Source organism: Pithys albifrons, chromosome Z, assembly GCF_047495875.1.
Source record: "Pithys albifrons albifrons isolate INPA30051 chromosome Z, PitAlb_v1, whole genome shotgun sequence".
Classification (NCBI taxonomy): Eukaryota; Metazoa; Chordata; class Aves; order Passeriformes; family Thamnophilidae; genus Pithys; species Pithys albifrons.
This window is the reverse complement of record NC_092497.1, coordinates 72,277,630-72,299,796: the sequence shown is the minus strand read 5'-3', so window position 1 is coordinate 72,299,796 and position 22,167 is coordinate 72,277,630. Positions and strand designations below refer to the sequence as shown.

The 22,167-nt window shown below is 40.5% G+C and overlaps 1 protein-coding gene across 5 annotated transcripts in view; it reads left to right on the top strand.

Annotated features, from left to right (window-relative positions):
• PIP5K1B (phosphatidylinositol-4-phosphate 5-kinase type 1 beta) overlaps window positions 1-22,167 on the top strand; it is a 109,972-nt gene that overhangs the window by 19,953 nt on the left and 67,852 nt on the right. For 3 of the 5 annotated variants that reach the window (XM_071580212.1, XM_071580214.1, XM_071580215.1), the window contains exons 2-3: window positions 7,452-7,533; window positions 8,149-8,217. In XM_071580212.1, coding sequence (XP_071436313.1) covers window positions 8,149-8,217 — 69 coding nt within the window. In that variant the 5' untranslated portion in view covers window positions 7,452-7,533. Of the gene's footprint in view, window positions 1-1,460; window positions 1,506-6,066; window positions 6,126-7,451; window positions 7,534-8,135; window positions 8,218-22,167 lie in introns of all 5 variants that reach the window. The other 2 variants (XM_071580213.1, XM_071580216.1) reach the window with 2 other exon arrangements.

The window sequence follows — 22,167 nt, the reverse complement described above, 5'->3', positions numbered from 1 at the left end:
TCCCATCCAAGTACTGACCGGGGCTGACCCTGCTGAGCTTCCAAGATCTGACAGGATTGGGTGTCAGGGTGGCATTTAACTGCCTGTTATTCAAGATAGTGCCTACTACTTTTTAAACAATTGCCTAATCTGTCAAAAAATCTCCAATATTACCTGTTACAACCTCCAAGGCAATCTTTCACTTATTATCAAGATGGGGTTTTCTTTGAAACTTTATGTTTTTAAGTTATTTTATGTTATTTAAGTTTTATGAATTCCAAATTTAAGCTTCTGTTGTTGGCATGGGAAATGAGTATTGTGAAAACCCATGCAGCAATTGGGAAGTCTTCTTTGGGTATGTATAAATATCCCTTTCTACTTTGTATGCTTTCAGACTGTTACAAAATAATGAGAAATTAATGGAACCATTTCCCTTTGTTAAAGGAGGGCCTGTTAGTTTCTGCAAAATACACATTGTGACGTCAATTAAGTCAGAGATCAAATGTTTGTTCTTTCTGATTGCTGTTCTGAGATCAGCAATTTAGAAAAGTCCCTTAGTTCTTAATACATCAACACCACCTACTACGCAGTAGAAAGTTTGCTCCACTTTTACAGGTGGTATTTGGAAAGACGTAAGAGATCCTTATGTGCTTATGGGAAGAGCAGAAGGCACAACAGTTGACAGAGAGGTTAAATAGGCTAGTAGGCAGTAGAGAAGTAACATCCATTTAAGACTCTTGGACAAAGCTCTGAATTGGAAAATCATGGAGGGAAAAAAACCAACCCACCTCTAAGTTATCTGTGAGATGCAGAACTAAACAAATGCAGAAGTTACAAATAGAAAGCCATGTATTTTGTTGAAGGAACACAGTATGCTATGTTTTCAAGGACTTCTACACTTTGATTCCTTCAATAAATGTGCAGGGTTTTTTCCATTGTTGTGAGTGCCTATCTAGAAAAATCATGGCAGATTATTTTTGAAACAAAGAATGTATTTGCTATAGAAAATAAAATACTTAGCTATAGTTTATGCTGTTGTGACTGTTTCTGTGACCCTGGATGTTACAGTTGTAGTGTGTTTTGCTTGAAGAAAAGATTAATGCACAAAAAGTACCGTTTTAAATGAAAAAGGAAGGAACTCTTGCAGGCTGATGAATGTGCTGAGTCATCAGATTATATTCCAAGTATTTGTAAACTTTGATGGAGGTGATATTTGCTGAAGCTACATTGGTTCTTCTGTTGCCACTGTTTTAAAAGAAATCCAGGTACTGTGCCATATTCCTGAAAATAAGGAGTGCACTGTAGAAATCAAGCAGTATTAGAATCTTAGCATTGTACTTAGTTGCTGAGAGACTAAAAGATCTGGTAGGGCACTGAAACTAATGTGTGTTATTTAGCTGGATAAATAAAGGTGGTGTGAACAGCTAGAACAGCCTAAAAGGCAGTGGTGTGATGGTTTTTTCTTGCTGCTTTCTCTGTAGCCTTTGTGCAGTCCTGTTGGTATCACGAAGACCATGAGAAGAAGGGTGAGAGTTTTTTCTCTTTTACTTCAGTTGTGAATTTCATCACTTTACATACTACTTCTGATTTTCATCTTCCTCTCATTTTTGAGGCAAACTAGGAAAGAAATCAGATTGATAGACTAATCAGGGCTTGAAAATGAACCACATGATCAGTGTTGTCTTAGATTTTCTTTTTTGTTTTGTTTGGTTTGGTTTTTAATTTTGTTAGGTATCCTAGGCTTTACAATTTCTGATCTGCTTTTTCTTTAGCTATTCATTGAAAATGCTCATCTTATCATTAATTAGGAAGACCAGCCTATTTTTTAAAATTTTTTTAGTAGCATAAATTAATGATACCTACAAGGCAGTAAAAATTTACTCTTCCTTTACAGTGGTGCCTGGAAAGACATAAGAGATCGTTCAGGGTTCTGGGAAGAGTGGAAGTCACAGCCATTGACAGTAGAGATTTACAGGCATTACAGAGATCAGGTGGATTAAATGCTCTCAGACTGAAGCTCTGAATTTGAAAACTCATGGGGATAAAAAAGGGGTTTTCAAATTTGAAACTTTTTCTGAATTCTTAATGGCTGTTGAGTGCATTGCAATAAGGAAAAATTTACTTCATTCTCAGGATATATTGGGTTTAAAATACATACTAACTCTTAGTCCTTCAGTGTTTCAGATAAATAAAATCAGATAAATAATGAAGGTTATACTCAGAATTGTTTTAAAGCATGAAGCTCTGCAAAGAAGATAAAATGTAACAAAACCATTGTCACACTGTTCATATGATGTTAACAACTCATCTGCCTCCTCTGAAAACACTACTGATAATATGCTGTTTCTAAATGTATCTTCTGTGGAAACAAACTGTATGTATACAATTCATATGTGTGTTAGAGAAGGTTTTTTGTGTCCAAAGCCCCTCATTTGCAAATAATCTGATATATAATCCTACTGTTCACATTCTCCTGGAGAGGGCAGGGGAAAAACTATTTCAGTTTTGGTTGACCTAAATTTCTCAACTCAATCTGACAGTGGTTCAGAGTACCATCAAATTTCATGGAAAAATAGACAAGACAAGATGATATCTAATTTGTAAATCTGGGGTTGATGTGCATATCCTATTAAGTTGGCAAAGAATCTAAACAGAAGGGAGGGTTTTTATATAAATGCATCATCTTCAAGAGAAATTTGTTTGGTACCTGAGAAGGTATGAAATCAAGTCTTTATAATTTCAAAGATGTAGGGAAGTTAGCTTTATTGGTGTCTTTTGATCTTGGACCTGCTTCCCAGTAGCTCCAAGAATACCGTGAATGGTCTTGGGGTACTTAAGATGGAAGGAAACACTGGAGAACAAGTATGAAAAGAGTAGTTTTTCATTAATCAATATGTGTTCATGGATTTCTTCCACTGTAGAGCACTTTTCGTTTAGAAGTTTTGTCCATTCTGGCAAAACTGTGTAACAGTTTCACACCAGAGCTGAAGTCTGGAAATGTATGACTGTCCCCTAGTTGGTTTTGTAGAATAATGTTGGCATATAGGTATGCAAGTCCATTTGGTGAATTGAGGAACTGATTTTAAAACTACTCTCACAAATTCCACATGGAAAAATGTGCCTGGACAAATCTCACCAGTTAAAGTGAATTTTGCAGTAAATGAAATGGCTTTCATAGTTACATTAGAAGATTCTCTTTTAAAATAGTAACAACAGAGAGACAAGGCCTACAAAGAAATTTAACTTGGCATCTTTTTAAAATGGAATACACTATAAATACTGTTTAATTCCTGTCAACATCCTTACATATTGCTGACAAATTGCTATCAAGAATGCAGTCTTGTTTCATATCCTGTGGTGGGATAGGGGAGATAATCGGAGGACTCAAAGTGAGAAAACTCATGAGTTAAGAACAGCTTAATAGGCAACCCAAAAGCTGTGCAGGCCAGCAAAGCAAAATAAGGAATTGTCCTGTCTGACCAACCTGATCTCTTTTCACAATCAGGTGACCCACCTAGTGGATGAGGGGAAGGCTATGGATGTGTCTATCTGGACTTCAGCAAGGCCTTTGACACTGTCTCCCATAATATACTCCTGGAAAAGCTGGTAGCCCATGGCTTGGACAACTGTACCCTCTCCTGGATTAGGAGCTGGCTGGAGGGTCGGGCCCAGAGAGTGCTGGTGAATGGAGCTGCATCCAGCTGGCGGCCGGTCACTAGTGGTGTTCCCCAGGGGTCTGTGTTGGGTCCAGTCCTGTTTAACATCTTCATTGATGATTTAGATGAGGGAATTGAGTCCATCACCAGCAAATTTGCTGATGACACCAAGTTGGGAGGGAGTGTCGACCTGCTGGAAGGCAGGAGGGCTCTGCAGAGGGATCTGGATAGACTTGAGAGATGGGCTGGTTCCAATGGGATGAAGTTCAATAAGGCCAAGTGCAGGTCCTGCCCTTTGGCCACAACAAGCCCATGCAGCGCTACAGGCTGGGGACAGAGTGGCTGGAGAGCAGCCAGCCAGAAAGGGATCTGGGGGTACTAATTGAAGGAAGCTCAACATGAGCCAACAGTGTGCCCAGGTGGCCAAGAAGGCCAATGGGATCCTGTCCTGTATCAAAAATAGCATGGCCAGCAGGACCAGGGAAGTGATCCTTCCCCTGTACTCTGTGTTGGTGAGGCCACACCTTGAGTACTGTGTTCAGTTCTGGGCCCCTCAGTTCAGAAAGGATATTGAGGTGCTGGAGCGAGTCCAGAGAAGAGCAACAAGGCTGGTGAAGGGACTGGAGCACAAGCCCTATGGGGAGAGGCTGAGGGAGCTGGGGTTGTTTAGCCTGGAGAAGAGGAGGCTCAGAGGTGACCTCATCACTGTCCAGAACTACCTGAAGGGAAGTTCTAGCCAGGTGGGGGCTGGTCTCTTCTCCCAGGCACTCAGCAATAGGAGAAGGGGTCATGGGCTTAAGCTCTGCCAGGGGAAATTTAAGTTGGATATCAGAAAAAATTCTTTCCAGAGAGAGTAATCAGGCATTGGAATGGGCTGCCCAGAGAGGTGGTGGATTCACCATCCCTGGAGATTTTTAAAACTGAGATTGGACGTGGCACTGAGTGCCATGATCTGGTAAATGGACTGGAGATGGACCAAGGGTTGGACTTGATGATTTCGGAGGACTTTTCCAACCCAATCAATTCTTCTATGATTCTCCATTTCCTATGGGCAGGCAGGTATTCAGCCATCCACAGGAAAGCAGGGCCCCATCATGTCTAATGGTGACTTGGGACACAAGACAAAAACAGTCATTTTGACCATCCTCCCTTCCTTCTCCTTCCTCCAGCTCTCTGTTGTGTCTGTGATGCCATATGGTCTGGAGTATCTGTTGGGTCAGTTGGGATTAGCTGTCCCAGCTGTGTCGCCTCCCAGCTCCTTGTGCACCCCCAAGCCACTGTCTGGTGGAGTGGGGTGAGGAGCAGAAAGGCCCTGACACTGTCTAAGTGCTGCTCAGGAGTAGGAAACATCCCTGAATTACCAACACTGCTTCCAGCACAAATCCAAAATATAACACCCTACAAACTACCATGAAGAAAATTAAATATAACAGCCAAAGCCAGCACATTGCATTATTTTTTAGATGTTTTCCTTCTCTATCTGCCCTTGCCCTGCATCTTACTTTATTGTGAGTGTGTCCTTTGTTGGATAAAGAGATTCAATGCTTTAGTTAGTGTAATTTCCTGCTATTGTAAAAAGTAAATAAGTAGTTGTAGCTCAGCCTGGAAGTGGGTTGAAGACTGTAATTGTGACCTGCCTTTGAACTATTAAAACTCATCAGAATTGAAACAGTAGCTCTTGCTCTGCACTGTAAAGCATAAGAGAAGGGACATATACCATTTCAGTAGCTTTAGAGCAGGGAGAAAATACATAAAGTAGTAATTGCTTTGCAAAAGTTGTTAACATGGAACAGGAGATGGTTGTCACAGCAAAGATTTTGAAAGATGTTTAACAGAAACGCAGTTGTTAGAGCTGTGTGTTCTAGTTCTCAAAAGTTTAGGAACCAAAACAATTCTATTCTAGATGCCTCTAGGAAAAATAAACTTGCACATACAGGAAAAATTTACCTTCTTTAAGGTGTATGAGGTTTTGTACTTGATGGTTACAGAACTTAACCCCTCATTGTCTGTTTTGCTATCCTTGGCAGTACATTTTCACATGCATGAAGTGTTGTTGTTGAAAAATTTGTCTATATTGGGAAAAAAATCAGACTTTTCTTCCATGTCTGGTACAAGTGATTTCTTCAGCTAACTTACGTTGCATTCACATTTGGCTTTTGTTGAACATGTGTGATGATATTCTGGGAAGTTTGAGGTATAGTAGAACACTCCTTGATGTCAATAGTCTTGGAGGTATGTGTAGAACAACAATTTGAAGTGCTTGGGTGTTTTTACACAGGAATCAGTTGATTAAACTGTCTTCTACTAGGGATTAAAATGACATTTCTTTTCTTACAGAAGCTATTTAGCAAGTTCTTGATGCCTGTGTTCAGGGATTTTTTCTTCTCGAAAAATCTAAGTTTCTATTTGCTGTCTCTTTTTTGTTTTTTAGACTGAAGTTCTTCTCCAAAGAGAAGGAAAATACTGACACTGGCTCCTTGGTGATCTTAAGTACACTCTTCATTTTTCTGGAAAACTAAATTCAGTGAATGAGGCCTGAGAATATTTTTTAAAATCAGTTTTTAGTTATGTACAAGATGCTACTTGTGCTGATTAAAGACAAATGGGATTTTTTTTTCTTCTGGTGTATTTGAGAAACTAAACAGAAAAATAGCTTTACTGATGTGACTTAAAATGGATGTGGAAGATAAGCAGGAGAGCTGATTCCAAGGAGCTACCAAATAACATCTGATTATGTAGTATTCTCTCATTTGTCTAGTGATGCCAGAGAGGTTTTTGATTTTCCAATTTTCATATTTGGTAGATTTTAGGAACACAATAAATGTAACACTGCAGATTTTAGTGGATTAATATTTAGCAGCTTATAGTATAAGGTCCTTCTATCTCTACCCCTGCTCCAGAACAGGCAGCTAAGATCTGCCAGCTATTTAGTCTCTTTCTCAATGTACCAGATCAAGGAATATCAGAGAGAACATAAACATGGAGCAGTGTGACCCGAAGTACTGGAGAGCATCCAGAGAACCTTTGTGTGCTGAGAAAGAAGAGGTGGATGAAGACAGAGGGTCCTGACGACCCCAGCCCCAATTCAACCAGGGGTGGGAACTGGAAGGGGACAGAGGTGGAACTGGACATGTGGACAGTAGTGATTGGATAGGTTATATTATAAAAGCTACAGAACTTAGAGCTTGCACACGCGTCGATGTATTCCTGGATGAGCGGGGTTGCTCATTAAAGTGCCTGCCCATTATCTTATCTCCTACAAAACTTGGCTTGGAGTCTTTTTTACAGACTTTTATGGCAACACCATCAAACCATTTGAACTATGAAATAGATCACCTCAAAAAGACTGCTCACAGAAATTGTACTAATAGTACCTACCATTAGGAAACACTTCCAAAATGAGTTTATTTGATAGTTATCTATGACTATTCATTGCGCAGTCCTCCAAACTGTCAGTGCTATTGCTTATAAATGATTGGAGGTTATAGGAGTGCGAGTAATGACACAACACTCCAGAGCATGTATGTCCATTGGTCTACATAAATGTTTTATTGTAGAGTTGCTTGTGCCACAGTAGTGAAATATCTAGGGCAAATGGAAACTAGACTGCACTGATTTCCTCTTATGTAATACTGTTAGTTTGAAGTGTATTCAATGACCTGTTAGTAAACAAGTTGTTTGACAAGATTCTTGAAAAGTCTCACTTACAGATCAATACTTGCTTGGGCTGAAGAATAGTAGAAACAGGAAATCTAAAGCTGTTCTGTGAGATGCAAATTTGTGTGGCATAGCAATAACAGATTTTTCTTTTAATAGGTTCTGGAAAAGATCAACACCACCAGTGAATGGCTTGATCTTCGCTCTCAGCTCCAGATGAGTTGTACTTTTGTTCATAAGGGTAAGTATAATTCCATTGTGAAAGTGTTGGTAAAATTGAGAATGATTTTAAAACATGTCATTGTAGTTTTTGTTTTATTCACTTTGGCAGACACACTTGGAGTGTCTAACCAAAGTGACCTCTAGCTCAGTCACTTATTCTTGATCTAGCATTGCTTTATAGCTGTCATAAGATACAGTGTAAAATATTTCTTTGCCACTTTGAGGATGGACAGCATGTCAATGCAGCCAAAGGCCTTGGACCTCTGAGACATGCCACTGAATGTCTGGCTCACATGATTCATAATTTTGCCCATCATTGGACCTTTCAAGACTATCTCATGCAGTATGCTGAGGAGCAAGATTTCATTACAGACTTGCATACTGCTGTGGGGAAAAGAAACAGAGAGTTGTGTAGAATCAGTCATATGCTGGATGTATTCCTGCAGTTTTATCATTCTAGTCTGCCTGGAAAATGCTTCTAGGACTATCTGAGATACGTCACTGACCATGGTGACTTGCTGTCCTCTGAAAAGCTTGAATTTAGCAAAAAATAGATAATAAATTGTATTATTCCTTTGAACACTCACTTTTCTAAAGCAAGTATCTTCTCTCTAACTTAAGCTTCTGTTGTTAGATGTCGTCTGTTACTGAAAATGGAGATGTTACTGCTGGAAAGCCAAATGAAGAGAAAACATATAAAAAGGTAAATAAAACGTATGAGCTTTTTACTTTGTTTTTCCTACTATGTTGCTAATTCAGACCTGCTGTAAGTGAAATGTATTTCAGAACTGACTAAAAACAAGAACAAATAACATACATTCCATGGGTTTTTGAAAGTACTTCTGTCCTTCTGTGAAATCAATCATATGGTATTTTTACCCACTGCAGAGCTAAATATTTAAAGCTTGTTCAGTACAGCTTTGAAGTATACACTCTTGCTAGACTGATAAAAATTCTTTGCTCTTAGCAACAGATACACCTCTGGGCATAAACAGTGTTGTGAGAAATTTAGTGCAGTACAGCAAGTTCCCAAGTGGTTTGGATGCTTATACAATGTGTCTGGACTACAAACCCTATCACCTCTTCAGTACTTTGTGAAACAGACCACTATTTGTTTGCTATGTGTTTTAAAAAAAGAAATGTTTAAAAAAGGGCATATTTAGTGGAGGAGCATGTATCAGTGCTAGCAGAACAGATCCATTTAGATACTGTAAGAGCAGCTGATACTAGTTTGGAGTTTGTTTTTCTGACAATAGTTGTCCATGGTCAGCATTATTTAGGTCCACCTAGGAATGCTGATAAGTAAGTGTAGCTATAAATGCACATGTTCCTCTACATATTTACATAACCAAGCTGTTATCTGCCAAATTTGATTATTTTCTTGGCAGATCACCTCAAAGAAATGGTGGTTGGGTTTTTTCTTAATTTCTGTAATCTATCATAGACATCCATGTGCTTCTGCAGTACATGTAAATGTTTAGAGTTTTTCTTTTCTGGGTGTGACAGCACTATTGGTGAAGTCAAGAAGATTAATAAGATACTATTTCTTTTTCCACCCCATGTGCTGCCTGTTACATTTTCAGTATCTGGGTGTCCTTAATATTCCAGATAGTTTTCTCAGAAATGAAAGGAAATAGAATTTAAGAAAATGCTTTTTGAAATTATTTTCCTTTACTTTCTAGTTACAGGTTATGTTCAATCTCCCAACATATGACTTTAAAATATTAAAGTCTAAGTTTTTCTTGACACTTATGTGAGAAGAGAAGTTCAGTGCCTGAGGTGAACACTTTCACAGTCTATGTTGTTAGATGAGACTAGTAGGTAGCCATAAAGAAGTTTCCATTTCCCCCAGTCATCCTACATACTTTGATCCTTTTCCACTATAAATTCACAAAATTCCAAAAGAAGCTGTGCAAACCCTGAACCCAGGTCTTATGCCTGTTTATTTCCTTTTCATGTAATTACACCCTCAGTTGTTCTGTATTCAAGATCCTGTAGTTTGGTATTATCACCAAATACTATTATCATGGTCCTCCTTTTCTTGGTAATGTTAATAAAAAATTAATGAATGTTGACCTTAAAATTTATCTTTGCAGGGCTAACTGGTAGCATGTCTTTGCCTGATGCCTCACCTTTAATGGCCCTCTTCTCTTAAGCCAAATTATTTACAGACCTTGCACTTTTTGTGAAACCTTGGCGACTCTGCTGGAGCAGGCAGATCAGACCAGATGATCCCACCGGTGATCCCTTCCAACATGAACCATTCTTTGATTCTGTGATCCTCACCTTCTTCAGATATTCCATATCACATTTCATATTCCACTGAAACCTCCATAAAAATCCAACAGAATATGTCAGCAAGTGGGTTACAGTTTAAACCTGGTAGGACCTGTGTTTATCAGAAACATTTCCCGGTTAGTTCCATGTTTTTAGATAACTTTCACAGAGATCTTGCTTGGTTAAAGGCTTGTTTAGAGTTAGGACCTGCCTGTCTTTTATTGCCTACATCACTTTTCTTTGCTCTTTAACCCACCCAGGTGTTGCATTTACGGTTCTCCCATCATGTGTTGTTACACTTGTTTGGTTTGGCTGGAAAATACTTCCAGTTCTGTCCTATGGTTTCCTGTGCCACTTCCTGCAGAAATCTGGGCTGAGAGAGAACTTGTTTCCTCAGCTGGTGCTTTTTCAGCTACTTGGGCAGTTTCTGTTCCAGTTTACTGCTGCCCTTAATCACAAGGACACTTAGTCAAAATGCTCATGGAGTCAGATTGTGCTTGCTAATCTATTATCACTGCTCAGAGACTTAATTTCCTTTTTGTTTTGTTTTGTTTTAACATTATAAAGGTGCAGAAGCTTATAGTGTACAGCTGAGGAAAACAGATGACAGTAACTTGTCTTGAGTTATGGCCTGTAGTTCTTCATCATTGTAGCCTTGGGAGAGTTCACAAAGGGACTAATTGTCTGTTCATCCTGGGGGAAAAAAGGAATCTTGTTTATAATGAAAAAATTTATTTCTAATATCTAGTATCTTTTCTGTGCAGTATGTTTCAGACATGCCCTGAATATTTGTCAACTAGTTATAAGAATATATCTATATATTACAAACATCTGTAGTTATGCCTGATTTTCACTGGTTTAAGTTCACCTCAGTTGGGTGAAAACAAATTTTCTCCAGGAGAGAAACTCTGACTTCATCCAGGATAAAGCTTTCCAGAGTAATGAATAGTCTATAAGGCTATCAGTTGCATTTCTGCTACCTTAGATTCTTTCAATATTTTCTTTATTATTTGTTCAGCTCAGTTAAAATAGAGGTAGGTAACATCTTTATCTGAATTAAGTCTCCATTTCTTCAATTTCTGACAGTAATCAGCTGACTTACCACCAGCATGAATGTAAACACCTTGCAATTGCAAGAAATTTCATACATTACTACCCTTTTGGGCAAGGTTTTACATGAGCATTTCTACCCCATCCTTGAGGACTCTGCAATGCATAAAGAGACCAAGACAGTGCCATGATTTCTATTGTAAATCATGCTTCTTCATTTTTCTTTTTTAGTTTTCAGCTTTTTTAACCACTGCATTCTGACATAAATGGTCTTCTCACTTTTAATTGTCTGTTGTTATCTAGTCAAAGTTCTTGAGAGAAGAGGGAACACAACTTTCTGGTTGTTGTGTTCGTTTTACTGCTGAAAACCACAGTGTTTTTCTCTCTTTAAAAACAATGTTTTTTAATTTGGGCCTGCTGGGCTGTTTACCTGCAGGCATTTACTACAAATTTTATAATCTGAAACTAGTGCTGGATTTTCTCTCTACCTGTAAATTTCAAGAAATTGCTAAGTCTACAGTGTGAATATGAACTATGAAATAATACAGTCACTCAGATCAAAGATCTTAGTTAATGGAAGAGACACTTCACTTCGATACAGCTTTTAAGATAGAGGATTAAAAAAGCTTTGAGATCAAAGAAATCATAAATTATGCAACTGTGACCAGTTCTTTCAGTGTGGAGGTTTTTCTGTTGTTTAGTTTGGATTGATTTTGTGGGGTTTTTTTGTTTTCATCCAGGGGTTTTGTTTGTTTGGGTTTGTGGGGATTTTTTGGTTGTGGGTTTGGTTCTGGGGTTTTTTTCAGAGAGAAATAAGGGATACAAGAGAGAGACTTGTTCGATTTCATGCTTGAGGATCCTCTGCAAAGTAGCAAGGGAGCCTTGCAACAAAATCCAGTCACAAGGCTGTAGCTTGTCTTGGATATTCACCACAGTTTTGTCCCTGGTATCTGGAGTATGCAATAGCCACTTTTTTCATTTCCTCCCATTATTTTGCAGTCTTTGTTGTGAAAAGCTGCTGAGACACATGCAACTTTTGCATTGCAGTGTCATCAATCAGGCAGTAGACTCTGAATCTTCTCTCTGACAAAACAGATTTTAGTAACATCCTGATGCTTAATACTAGGGTGATGGCAAGAGTGAGGCACAGTCATGTCTCTTAAACCACGTTAAGTGTGTACAAGAAAATCAGACTAGAAAACACAGAAGATGTATATTTGCACTTGTGAAAAACTGCAGCTGTATAGCCACAATCTCTACATTTAGTCTGAAGGCTGCCACACACACATAATTAGGGTTTTTTTTCTTGGTATTATGTATCTTATGGCTCTTTTGTTTGGCATACTACAAACACTTTACACAACCTGTTCAAAACTGGATATTGTGAGAGTCACTTTGCCAGGAGCAATGGGAATTCTCCTGGTTAAAGGAAGCCAGCTACCTATTGTTAGACGTTGCAAAGAGGTGCAAGCAGCTTGGCTTCATCACTTGTGAGACTGACTTTATGCCCTGCGTCTAATGCCTGCACGTAGGGTACTTTTCTTTGCAGAGGTTGAAACTTCACTACTGGAGGTTTTGCTGCACAGGGACCTGTGTTCTCAATAGCAGACTTTGTGCATCTGCAAGGATACTGAAATAAATGTCTTCAGTGGCCTTGCCTGCAGCGATAGCTACTGCCAAATTTGGAAGTCTCAAATTCTTTTTCTCAGAGATAGAACAACCAAAGTAGCTGGATTCATAGCTACATCTGAAACTTCAGTATAAAAGTTTTGAAATAGAAGATTGAAAGCAATGGAGACACATGAATCTAATCCTGGAAAATGAAGGGAAATCACATTCCGTTTGGGTCCATAAATCGTTCTGATAGCAGATGAGCTGTAAGTACCATACAAACACATTTGCACTGGGCAGAAGTCCATCTTCATGAATTGGGACCTGCAGAAGGTGGACAATTATTTGAGAGAGAGAACTGGGTGAACTGCACGAAGATTGGAGGGGTACTGCGGCTGTAGTGACCCATAGTTACAAGTTGTGGAGAAACAGTAAGATTAGTTAATTCAGTGGGATTTTCTGGTAACTCTATTTTTATGTCCCTGTTTGTGATTTATTATGTGGCAGCTACAGAGATGACACTGAGATTGGATAGCCACCTCCAGACACTTCAGCAGAAGCAGCTGCAAAAATTGTAGTTTCAATGGAACTGTAAGCACAGCAGGCACTCACAGACAAGACAGCTCTAGTGCTAAACCAATGGATCATGCAATAACCATATATACATCTTGAATCTAATTGCAACTTCCTAAGGTTCTATGACAGCTCTTTTTAAATGCTGCTGAAGAAGTCATACTGTTTTCAAGAGGCATTCTCCTCAGATAGTTTGGCTTAAGAGTTTACAAACTTTATGGGATGTTAATATGTTTTCAGAAGTCTGGAAAAGATAAGAGAGACCCCAACAAAGCAGGACTCTGAGCCAAGTTATTGTGGGATAAGATGAAAAGTGAAAGTCCTTTAATATCAGGCCTAGGGCCCACAGGAATACATCTATCGATGCGCCTCCCACAAACACTGATTTCTATGGTTTTTATAATGTGGTCCACCCAATCCCCAGTTCACACATCTCTCAGTCCAGCCCCATCCTGTCCCTGGTCACACCTCCTTAGGATTTGAGTTAGGGGTCAGTGGGACCCTGCCTTCATCATTCTCTTCTTCTTCAGCACACATATGGCTCTTGGAGCTTTTCCAGTGTTCTTAGTCCCAAGGTTGTTGGCTCTTGTTTATGTTTCATTCTGCAGGCTTTTCTGATATTGAGCTTTCTACCTTGAAGAGAGTCTAAACAACTAAAAGAATTTGAGCTACTGATATGTGGCAGAGGTTGGCATGTATAAACATTGAACTTAAGCTGTTTGAAATATTAGCACACTAAATCTGCTTTTTACTACAGTTACAAGTACTTCTAAAATTTAAAAAAATGAAAATATCAAAAAGTCAAAACCCCTTTAGGCATCAATAGTGTGAGTGGATTCCTGGTACCTACGGTAACTAGTATGACTTAAGAACAAATGCTTACTGGTTGTAGAAAATTGAAATGTGTCATAACCCATATGACTTGAATAATTTTGGTTAAGAGACCCTGTGGATTTCCTTCTATTTATCTACCTTTAAAAAAAATAAATCAGAGAGAGCAAGGCAGGTATTCTATACCAGTCCAGCTCCTGAGCAGACTGGGATGGTGAGGGACGTGAGAGCAGGCTTCTCCACATTCCGTAGTACAGCAAAATGAACTAATGGCAGCTACTTTGTGGGACGCATGGTTGCAAAGCAGTGGTTATCAGTGGTGTGCTTTGCTCAGGTGTTTGTTTCTCCCCATCTCTTTACACAGAACTGTGGTGGCTAGATGCCTCTGCCATTTCATTAGGCAGGTTTTAAAACCTGTTTAAATGAATGTAGTAAAGAGCATGCAGAAAAGGAATCATCATCTTGCCTTTCAAAGCAATAATGAGGTAGAGTTGATGAGGCAGAGTTAGTTTCTTTTCATTGCTTTATAGCATCTGCATTAACCCAGATGTCTTCTGAAAATATCTTTGTCCCAGAAAGTTCATAAGTGAAATTTCAGCTGCAATAAAATGAGTTACAAGGAGGGAGAATACATAAACAAGGACCAAATTTACATTCACGCAATCCTAAAGGGAATCTCTAGGATGTCTACTTTTGAAGCAGCCAAGAACCTTAGTTACATTTCATGAGCGTGTTGTGGGAAATGCATAAAGACTTAGCAAAGAACCACTGAGGATTGAAAGAAGAATGGAAAGATAACTTTGTGAAGGAGAGTTGAGGGGAACTTCTGTGTTAAATGAAGCTTAGTCCCACTCAGCTCCTCTCTGCTTGTGGGTTCTTAAATCATTCATTTTATGTCATTAATATTCCCATAAAAATATGGAAAAATATAAGGAAACTTGTTTAAAAGAAAAAATGTATTTACCATATCTGAAGTCTTTGTGTACTGTGTACTTGGTGCCTTTACTGACACATTATTGGTTAGTTAGGTTGGCCAGGTGTTTACAACCTTCACACTCTAATGGAAATAATTATTAAGCAATGTATAACACAATTTTGGAAACTATAATATGTATATTTTTGCCATCCCTGGAATTTTTTTTCATTTACTTTAAAGGACAGACTTTTTCAATCCTTTCAGTAGCCTTGTCTCTAACTTACACAGTTGTCAAATAGCTTCAGGTACCTTCAGGTAGTTGATTTTATTATTATTATTAGAAAGTAAAGTGCTTTTGCATACATTATGTGTGTCTGATTAACACTTTTATGAAAATAGCAAATTAAATTTTACAGGACACTGAAAGCAATTACTTTTAGGGAAAGCAATGCTGAAATCCTGCTTAGTACATTTGTGGGATCATATGCAAACTTAATACGTGATTTGAAAGGATTTATGTTCTCATTTATTTGGCTGTTCCAAAAAAGGATTTCAACTTAAAGTGATATAGAGTTAGTGGAAGATCCATCTGCAGAGAAGAGTGAATCTAGTGCTAGAAAATTTAGCAGTGATGGCAATATTCCATATAGCTGTGTTCTATATTATATACTCTTTCATTGTATAACCTGTTAGTATGCTTTATGTGTCTGCATATATCTTTTCTTTAATTCCTACAGGCTTTTTGTAGCAGAGAAAATATATTTACTTTTTGCAAAAATAGACAAAGATGCATTCCTTAATAATGGAGCCAGTTTGACCTTTTTTATGCAGGGTTAAATCTGTGAAAAGGCTTTTTGTTTCAGTCCTCCAGAAACTGTGGGTCTTCTGGGGCACTTTGTCCCTGGTACATCTTTCCTGAAATACGGCTCTTTTACCTTTGCTGATCTGTTCCCAGTTAAGATGAAAGAGAAATATTCTTACTCACTTTAAAATACTGGCATTCTGGGACAGTAGAATGGGGAATGGGCAATTTCTCAGTTTACATGGCTGCAAGAATTGCAATTTACCCTACATTTAATCATATAACAATGATTGACAAACAAATTACTTTGGGCCAGCAATTTCCTTCAGCATGCTGTAACTTCTATCAATTTGTTTTAAAACAGTTGTTAAAGCATCCTGAATGATTTCATAACATTGTTTTTCTGTTAAACCAATAGCTGTGATTGCTGTAGAAATGACGGGTTATTACCAATAGCACTCTTGAACAGCAGTGGAAATTAACAAGAAGGTAACCTTGTAGGTAGTGTCTGCATCACACTAGTGGAACACCCTGCATTCTGCCTTCCAGAGGCTGTAGATCTCTAGGTCTTCTAGGTCTTCTTTGGAATTTGAAAAAAATTCTTACAGATATTTTTATGAGCTTGAAAGGTAATCCAGGATTTTCCTTTTGAAGTCACATTGCCAGGTTACCTCTCTTGTGCTTTTTGGGTTTTGTTTTGGGGTTTTTAAGTTCAGTGGGATTTGTTAGTGTTTATTTGGAATGGAATGTTCTCTTTTGTATTGTACTGTCCACTATTCTTTTGGACACAGTTGCTTGCTATGGCAGTGAACAAGATGGTCATCCAGCTATGAAGTAGAAACTATTTGTATGTGTATTGGTTTGATCAAAGTTACATAATTACAGCTTTTGTTGTGCATTAATCATTCATGAATAGAAGCCTTTCAAGGAAAGAAAAATGTGACTCTTCTTATGACACAAAGCCAAATCTTTTTAGTAGTCAAAGTAACACTTTGAGAATGCAGTGTTATTTGTTCCCACCAAATTGCCTATTCTCAACTATTATGCAAGTATAAGTTCTGCATGATTTGCAGTATTAATTATTTAGGAGATACACATCTCTGTCGTTTCTAAAAATAAGCAGTCACTAGCATATGCTGTTCCAAAAACTAAAACAAGGGTAGCTTTTTGTACTTGAACTATTTCTTATGTGATTCCCATTCCTGAAATGGTTTTGTTCAAGTGCTGAAGTGGTTCAGATCATGAAACTTCTGGTGTTCTTTGCTTCCCCTGTTAGTCTCTTGTTTATTTGGTGGGCGGGAGGTATAACCTGAAAATAGGTGTTATAGGCAGCTAGGCGTTGGCTAGAATATCAGTATTTATTTTATTTAATAAGGAAAAAAAAAGTAACATTATTTATTAAGAAAAAAAAACCAAACAGAAATTGATTTTAATAAGTGATAGCAGTGTCCAGCTCAGTTAGCCCCAGCCTCAGTGATTTCAGCTCTTTGTGAAGGCAAGAGAGGAGCAATACAGTGCTTGCAGCGTGGCAGAGCACTGGACGACCTAGGAGACCAGCTCCCAAAAGGTTCGTGCTGGACCTGGGCCAAAACCTCATTTATATTCACTTTTTTGGCGTAGGCCACGCCCCCTTGCGCAGACGCAGTTCTTGCATTTCGCAAGAGTTGTGCAAACTGTGTCCTTTCTGCGCATGCCCAGTTCCTGTATTTCGTAAGAGTTACGCAAACTGTGTCCCTTCTGCGCATGCTCAGTTCTGTGGCACAACATTCTGCGTTGTGTAGGCTTGAGGTATTGTGTAGTAGTTGCCATTCAGCGGCCGCTGGGCTGGTCCCATGACTTTCCATGCGGCTGGCTGAAGATGGCCGTAATAGAGTTTCTAAGATGACTGGGCTACTCCAAGTAGGGGTCTGGTCACAGCACTGCGATGGTGGTTCACCCTGATGCAGCCGCGGGGCTGAGGTGGCTCTGGGAGCGACGTGGGTGGTGGCAGCAAATGTCTTGATGCAGCATGGAGGGTTTCGCAGACACGGTGGCCACTCCAGGCAGTGGCTGACCTGTCTCATATGCTGAACCAGTGGTGGGCTTGGCAGGAGACCGAAATTTTATTTATTAAAAAAAAACCAGTGAACTGGAGTGTGGATAACCCGGGACGGGGAGAGTGGATGCAGCGTCTGTTTCAAGGGAGAAGGACGGGGTGGGGGGGGTGTCCCGGGATGGACCGAGGTGGGGAGGGGAACGGGGACCGGGAGCTTGGTGGCACCAGCTGGGTGAAGAAACCGGGATGGTCTGGGGGAGAAAAAAAAGGGGGGGGAACGGGGGACCAGCGGGGCTAGCGAAACCGGGCTGGGGTTACGGGATTTGGTTCCCAGCGGGGCGGCTGGCGACAAAACTTGGGCACTGTGGTGGGAGCGGGGTTATGGGGTGTGGAGGGTGTTTTAGCCGGCGTGAGGCTGCACAGATACGGTGCGGGGATCGTTTGGGGAGACGGGGGGGGCAGCCTAGGTTTGGAGAAGGGCTTTGCCAAATTTTGGGGGGGACCCGCGGGATTGAGACAGAGCACAGGGTCGGGAGGGTTGTCTGGGCACTGGCTTGGGAAGGGGGGGAAAGGTCACTATAGCGAAACTCGTGTCCGAGGGTGGGGGAGGCTTGATAAGGGAAAAACTGGGGGGGAGAAGGGGTAGATGCCGGGATGAGAAGTACTGAAACCAGGATGGACTGAAGGGGGGGGGAAGGGAGGAGGGGGTTTACGGGAATGCAGCCGAGCCAGAGGTAGGCTTCTCCCAACCCCCTGCGGTGGGGGTCTGGAAGGTTGTAATTTTGGTTCTTTTGTCCCTTTAATCATGGTTTCTTATCTTTGTGGCTCCTGCAAAAAAAACTGTCCAATGCTGGGTTTCAACAGATTTTTAAACATATATATACACTTCTACATTCAAATAAAAATCATCAAATACAATTTCAATTTGAGTTTAGCAAATTAATAAATTTCATCTATCACATAGGCACCAAAAATGTTGTCTTCAGACGGGTGAAAATACATCACGCAAGGGAAGATACTCCCTCCCTAATAGCTTTCTTTCCCATCCCAGTGTTTTTCTTTATTCAGTCAGTCAGTCAGTCTTTTCTTAAGAATTGTTTTCTTGACTATTTTCTGATTTTTAATTAATCTAGCAGGATCATCTATTCAGTGTAAGAAAGTTTCAGAGATGGTATCAATTTACACATATATAATATCATAGTTTGGTGCTGTCCTTTTGAACCTTTCTCTGTCCTAAAACCCCTGCCTGTTAATTTAGTCATTCCACATTATGCAGCTATTTGTTGGTTTTTTGTAGAAATTTATCTTTCCTCATCACTTTCATTTTTCTCTGGATTCAACCCAGTCAATGCACTTCTTGCACTGACTGTTAGGCAGAATGCAATAAATGCACTTGTATCTAGAGTCAGTTTTTAGGCCATAAGCTTACATTGTGATGCCTTGGCATACATGTAGGTCGCCTGGAATTTGTGACTGGTTTTTTCCAGGATGTAATCCATGCTGTTTCTAACTCCTGACATTTGAATATCCAGTTAGATTGAAAAGTCTTAAGAGGATCACAAAGGATAGCTATAGCCTGTTTTGTAAAGACAGGCAGGAAAGTAGAGGAGGAGGAGTAGTTGTGCTCTGTGTTAAAAAGAATTGTGAACATACAGAAGTCAGTGACAATGGAAACTCCATCAAATGCCTTCAGGTCAAGATCAGAAGGGACATCACCAAGGGGGATCTTAGGTTAGGCATCTGCTACTGACCTCCATCCCAAGATGATAAGGGCAAAGAAGCACTTAAAAAGGGTCACTTAAGCAAGTTTTAGATTACAGATCCTGGTTGTTATGGGTGACTTCAACTAACCAGACATTTGTTGGTAGAACAATACAATGGCTTAGGTCATCCATCAAGTTCCTGGAATGCATGGAGGACTGCTTCCTCACACAAACATTACATGTGCCAAACAGGAATGAGGCACTGCTGGACTTGCTACTCACATACCAAGGAAACTTGCTTTGTAATGTCTCAATTAGCGGTGGCTTTGCCTGCAGTGATTCCAATACTGTGGAGTTTGGGATCTGGCTGTGCACTCTGAAGGTTAGTACTAAAGCAAAGGTTTTGGTTTTTAGAAGAGAAAACTTCAGCTTGTTCAGTAATCAGCCAGGAGGGAAGCTTCCATGGAGAATAAAGTAGCTAGGAAGTCCTGAGACTTTGTCAAGATCACTCCTCCAGAAGCATAAAACCAGTTCGTTCTCTTTAAAGGGAAGTGAAGTAGGTGGAGCAAGAGACCCCCTTGGTTTTACTGTGATCTTCTGAGTCTGTTCAAAACCAAAAGGGAAGCACAGCAGAGATGGAAAAGGGAACAAGCATCTGTTGAGAACCACAAGGGTGTTGCCAGGGCATGCAGGGATGCAGTTGGAAAAAGCTCAAATTGAAATTGGCAAGAGATGTCAGAAACCACAAGAAAGGGTTCTTTGGGTATGTAAACAACAAGCAGAAAGAAAAGGAACATACTGGTCCACTATTAAAGAGGAGAGTTTAATTAGTCACCAACAATGCTGAAGAGGCAGAGGTTCTCAACACTTCCTTCTCATTTGTCCTCAGCAGCACTGCTGTGCCCCAGACAAATCCAAGTTGATACAACCTCAGACCCACCGTCAGTGAAGGAATAGTTGGGGTGTGACCTGTTACAGGAGCTTGGCCACTGCAAGTCCAGAGGTCTTGACAATACCCAAGGATGTTGGTAGAGCTTGATGAGGTCATTGTGAGGCTGCTCTCCATAATCTTTGAGAAGTTGTGGAGATGAGGAGAGTGAAAGAAGGCTAATGCCACTCCCATCTACAAGAAGGGCTTAAAGGAGGATGCAGGAAATTATAGGTACATCAGCCTTAGTTCAGTCCTTGGAAAAGTTATGGAAAGAATCCTCCTGGGAACCACTACTGCTTGATTGAATTGTGATTGGGAAAAGCCAGGATGGGTTCACCAAGGGCAAATAGTCCTTGACAACGTGAGAGGTGGTAAATGGCTGCTTTTCAAACTGGCAGTCTTGCAAAAAGTGGCATCCCCCAGGGACTCATGTTCAGCCCAGCACTGTTTATGTCTTCATAAATGATCATCCAGATCACTTATGATCACTCCAGAATCAAGTGTACCCTGATGAAGGTTGCCAATAATGCCAAACTGAGCAGAGGTGGATGCTTTGGAAGGGAATGCCACCCTGCAGAAATACCTGGATAGGCTGGAAGAGTGGGCTAATACAAATATCATGAAGTTCAACAAGGGCAAGTGTAAGGTCTTACACCTGGGAAAACATAATCCAGGACTGCAGCACAGGCTGGGATCACTTGACAGGGGAGCAGTTCTGTGGAAGGAGACCTGGAGGTTGGTAAGCAACAAGCTTGGTATGAGTGAGCAGTGTGCTGCTGTAGCAAAGAAACGCAGCAAGATCCTGGGCTGCACGAAAAAAGGAATCGCCAGCAAATATAGAGAAGTCACTATTCCATTTTTTCAGTCTACATATGGAAGACTGTTGTCAGTTTTGGTCCCTACTATTCCAAAAAGATATGGACAGGGTGGAGAAAAGTGCCACAAAGATGATCAAAGGACTGAGAAGCTTACCATGTGAGGAGAAGCTGAAAGAGCTGGGTTTGTTGGATCTTGAGAAAAGAAGGCTGAGGGGAACACTTGCCACCATGTTCTAGTATTTAGAGAGTGGCTACAAAGAATATGAAGACTATTTTTACAAGGAGTCACATGGAAAACTTGAGGGATAATGGGTTAAAGCTATTCCTGGAGATGTTCCAGTTGAACCCAAGTGGATTTCACAGTGAGAACAGTCAGCCAACAGATTAATTTCACCAGAAGTGATAAATTCCCCAATGTGGGACAATTTTGAGATTTGGCTTGACAGGGTGCTGTGTGGCATTGGGAGGTTTGAGGGGTAGGAGAGATGGTCCCCGGAGGTCCACCGAGCTGGGGGTGCGAGAGTGAGATGTTCACTCAGAGGAGACTTGTGGTGAGAACTCTTTATTGTGACATCATGAGGGTTTTAAAGCCTTCTGAGGGGAAGGTGCTGGAACTGGGATGGGATTGGTAAGGGCTCCAGAAGGGGAAGTAACTTCCATACTCAGCTAGCCAATAGGAAAATGGAGGAACCAAACCCAATAGAAACCCAGGGATTGGGGATAGACGGATGCGATAACCAATAGGGTTAGGACAAGGTTGGAAACCGACAGGAGTGGCAGTTGTGCTGCTGCAGGCTGCACTGGCTACACGAGGCAGGGCAATTCCAAACACGGTGCCACCCCAGCTCGGAGACGGGCCAGGGCAAGCCCCGGCAAGTTCCAGCTGCTGCCGCATTGGCAATGCTGGGAGCGGAACAGCCCCGGGTGGGACTCCTCAGGAAACAATGCCTACAGGGAAGACAAGAGAGGAGTGGCACCCTGCAGGAGGGATACAGAAACTTTCTGAACTAAACACTGTACAGAGAAAACGCATAACTTTCAAACTCCCACCACCAAAATCTTGTGTATGTAGCTGCTCAGGTCTGCTGCTTGCAGGCTCCATCCTC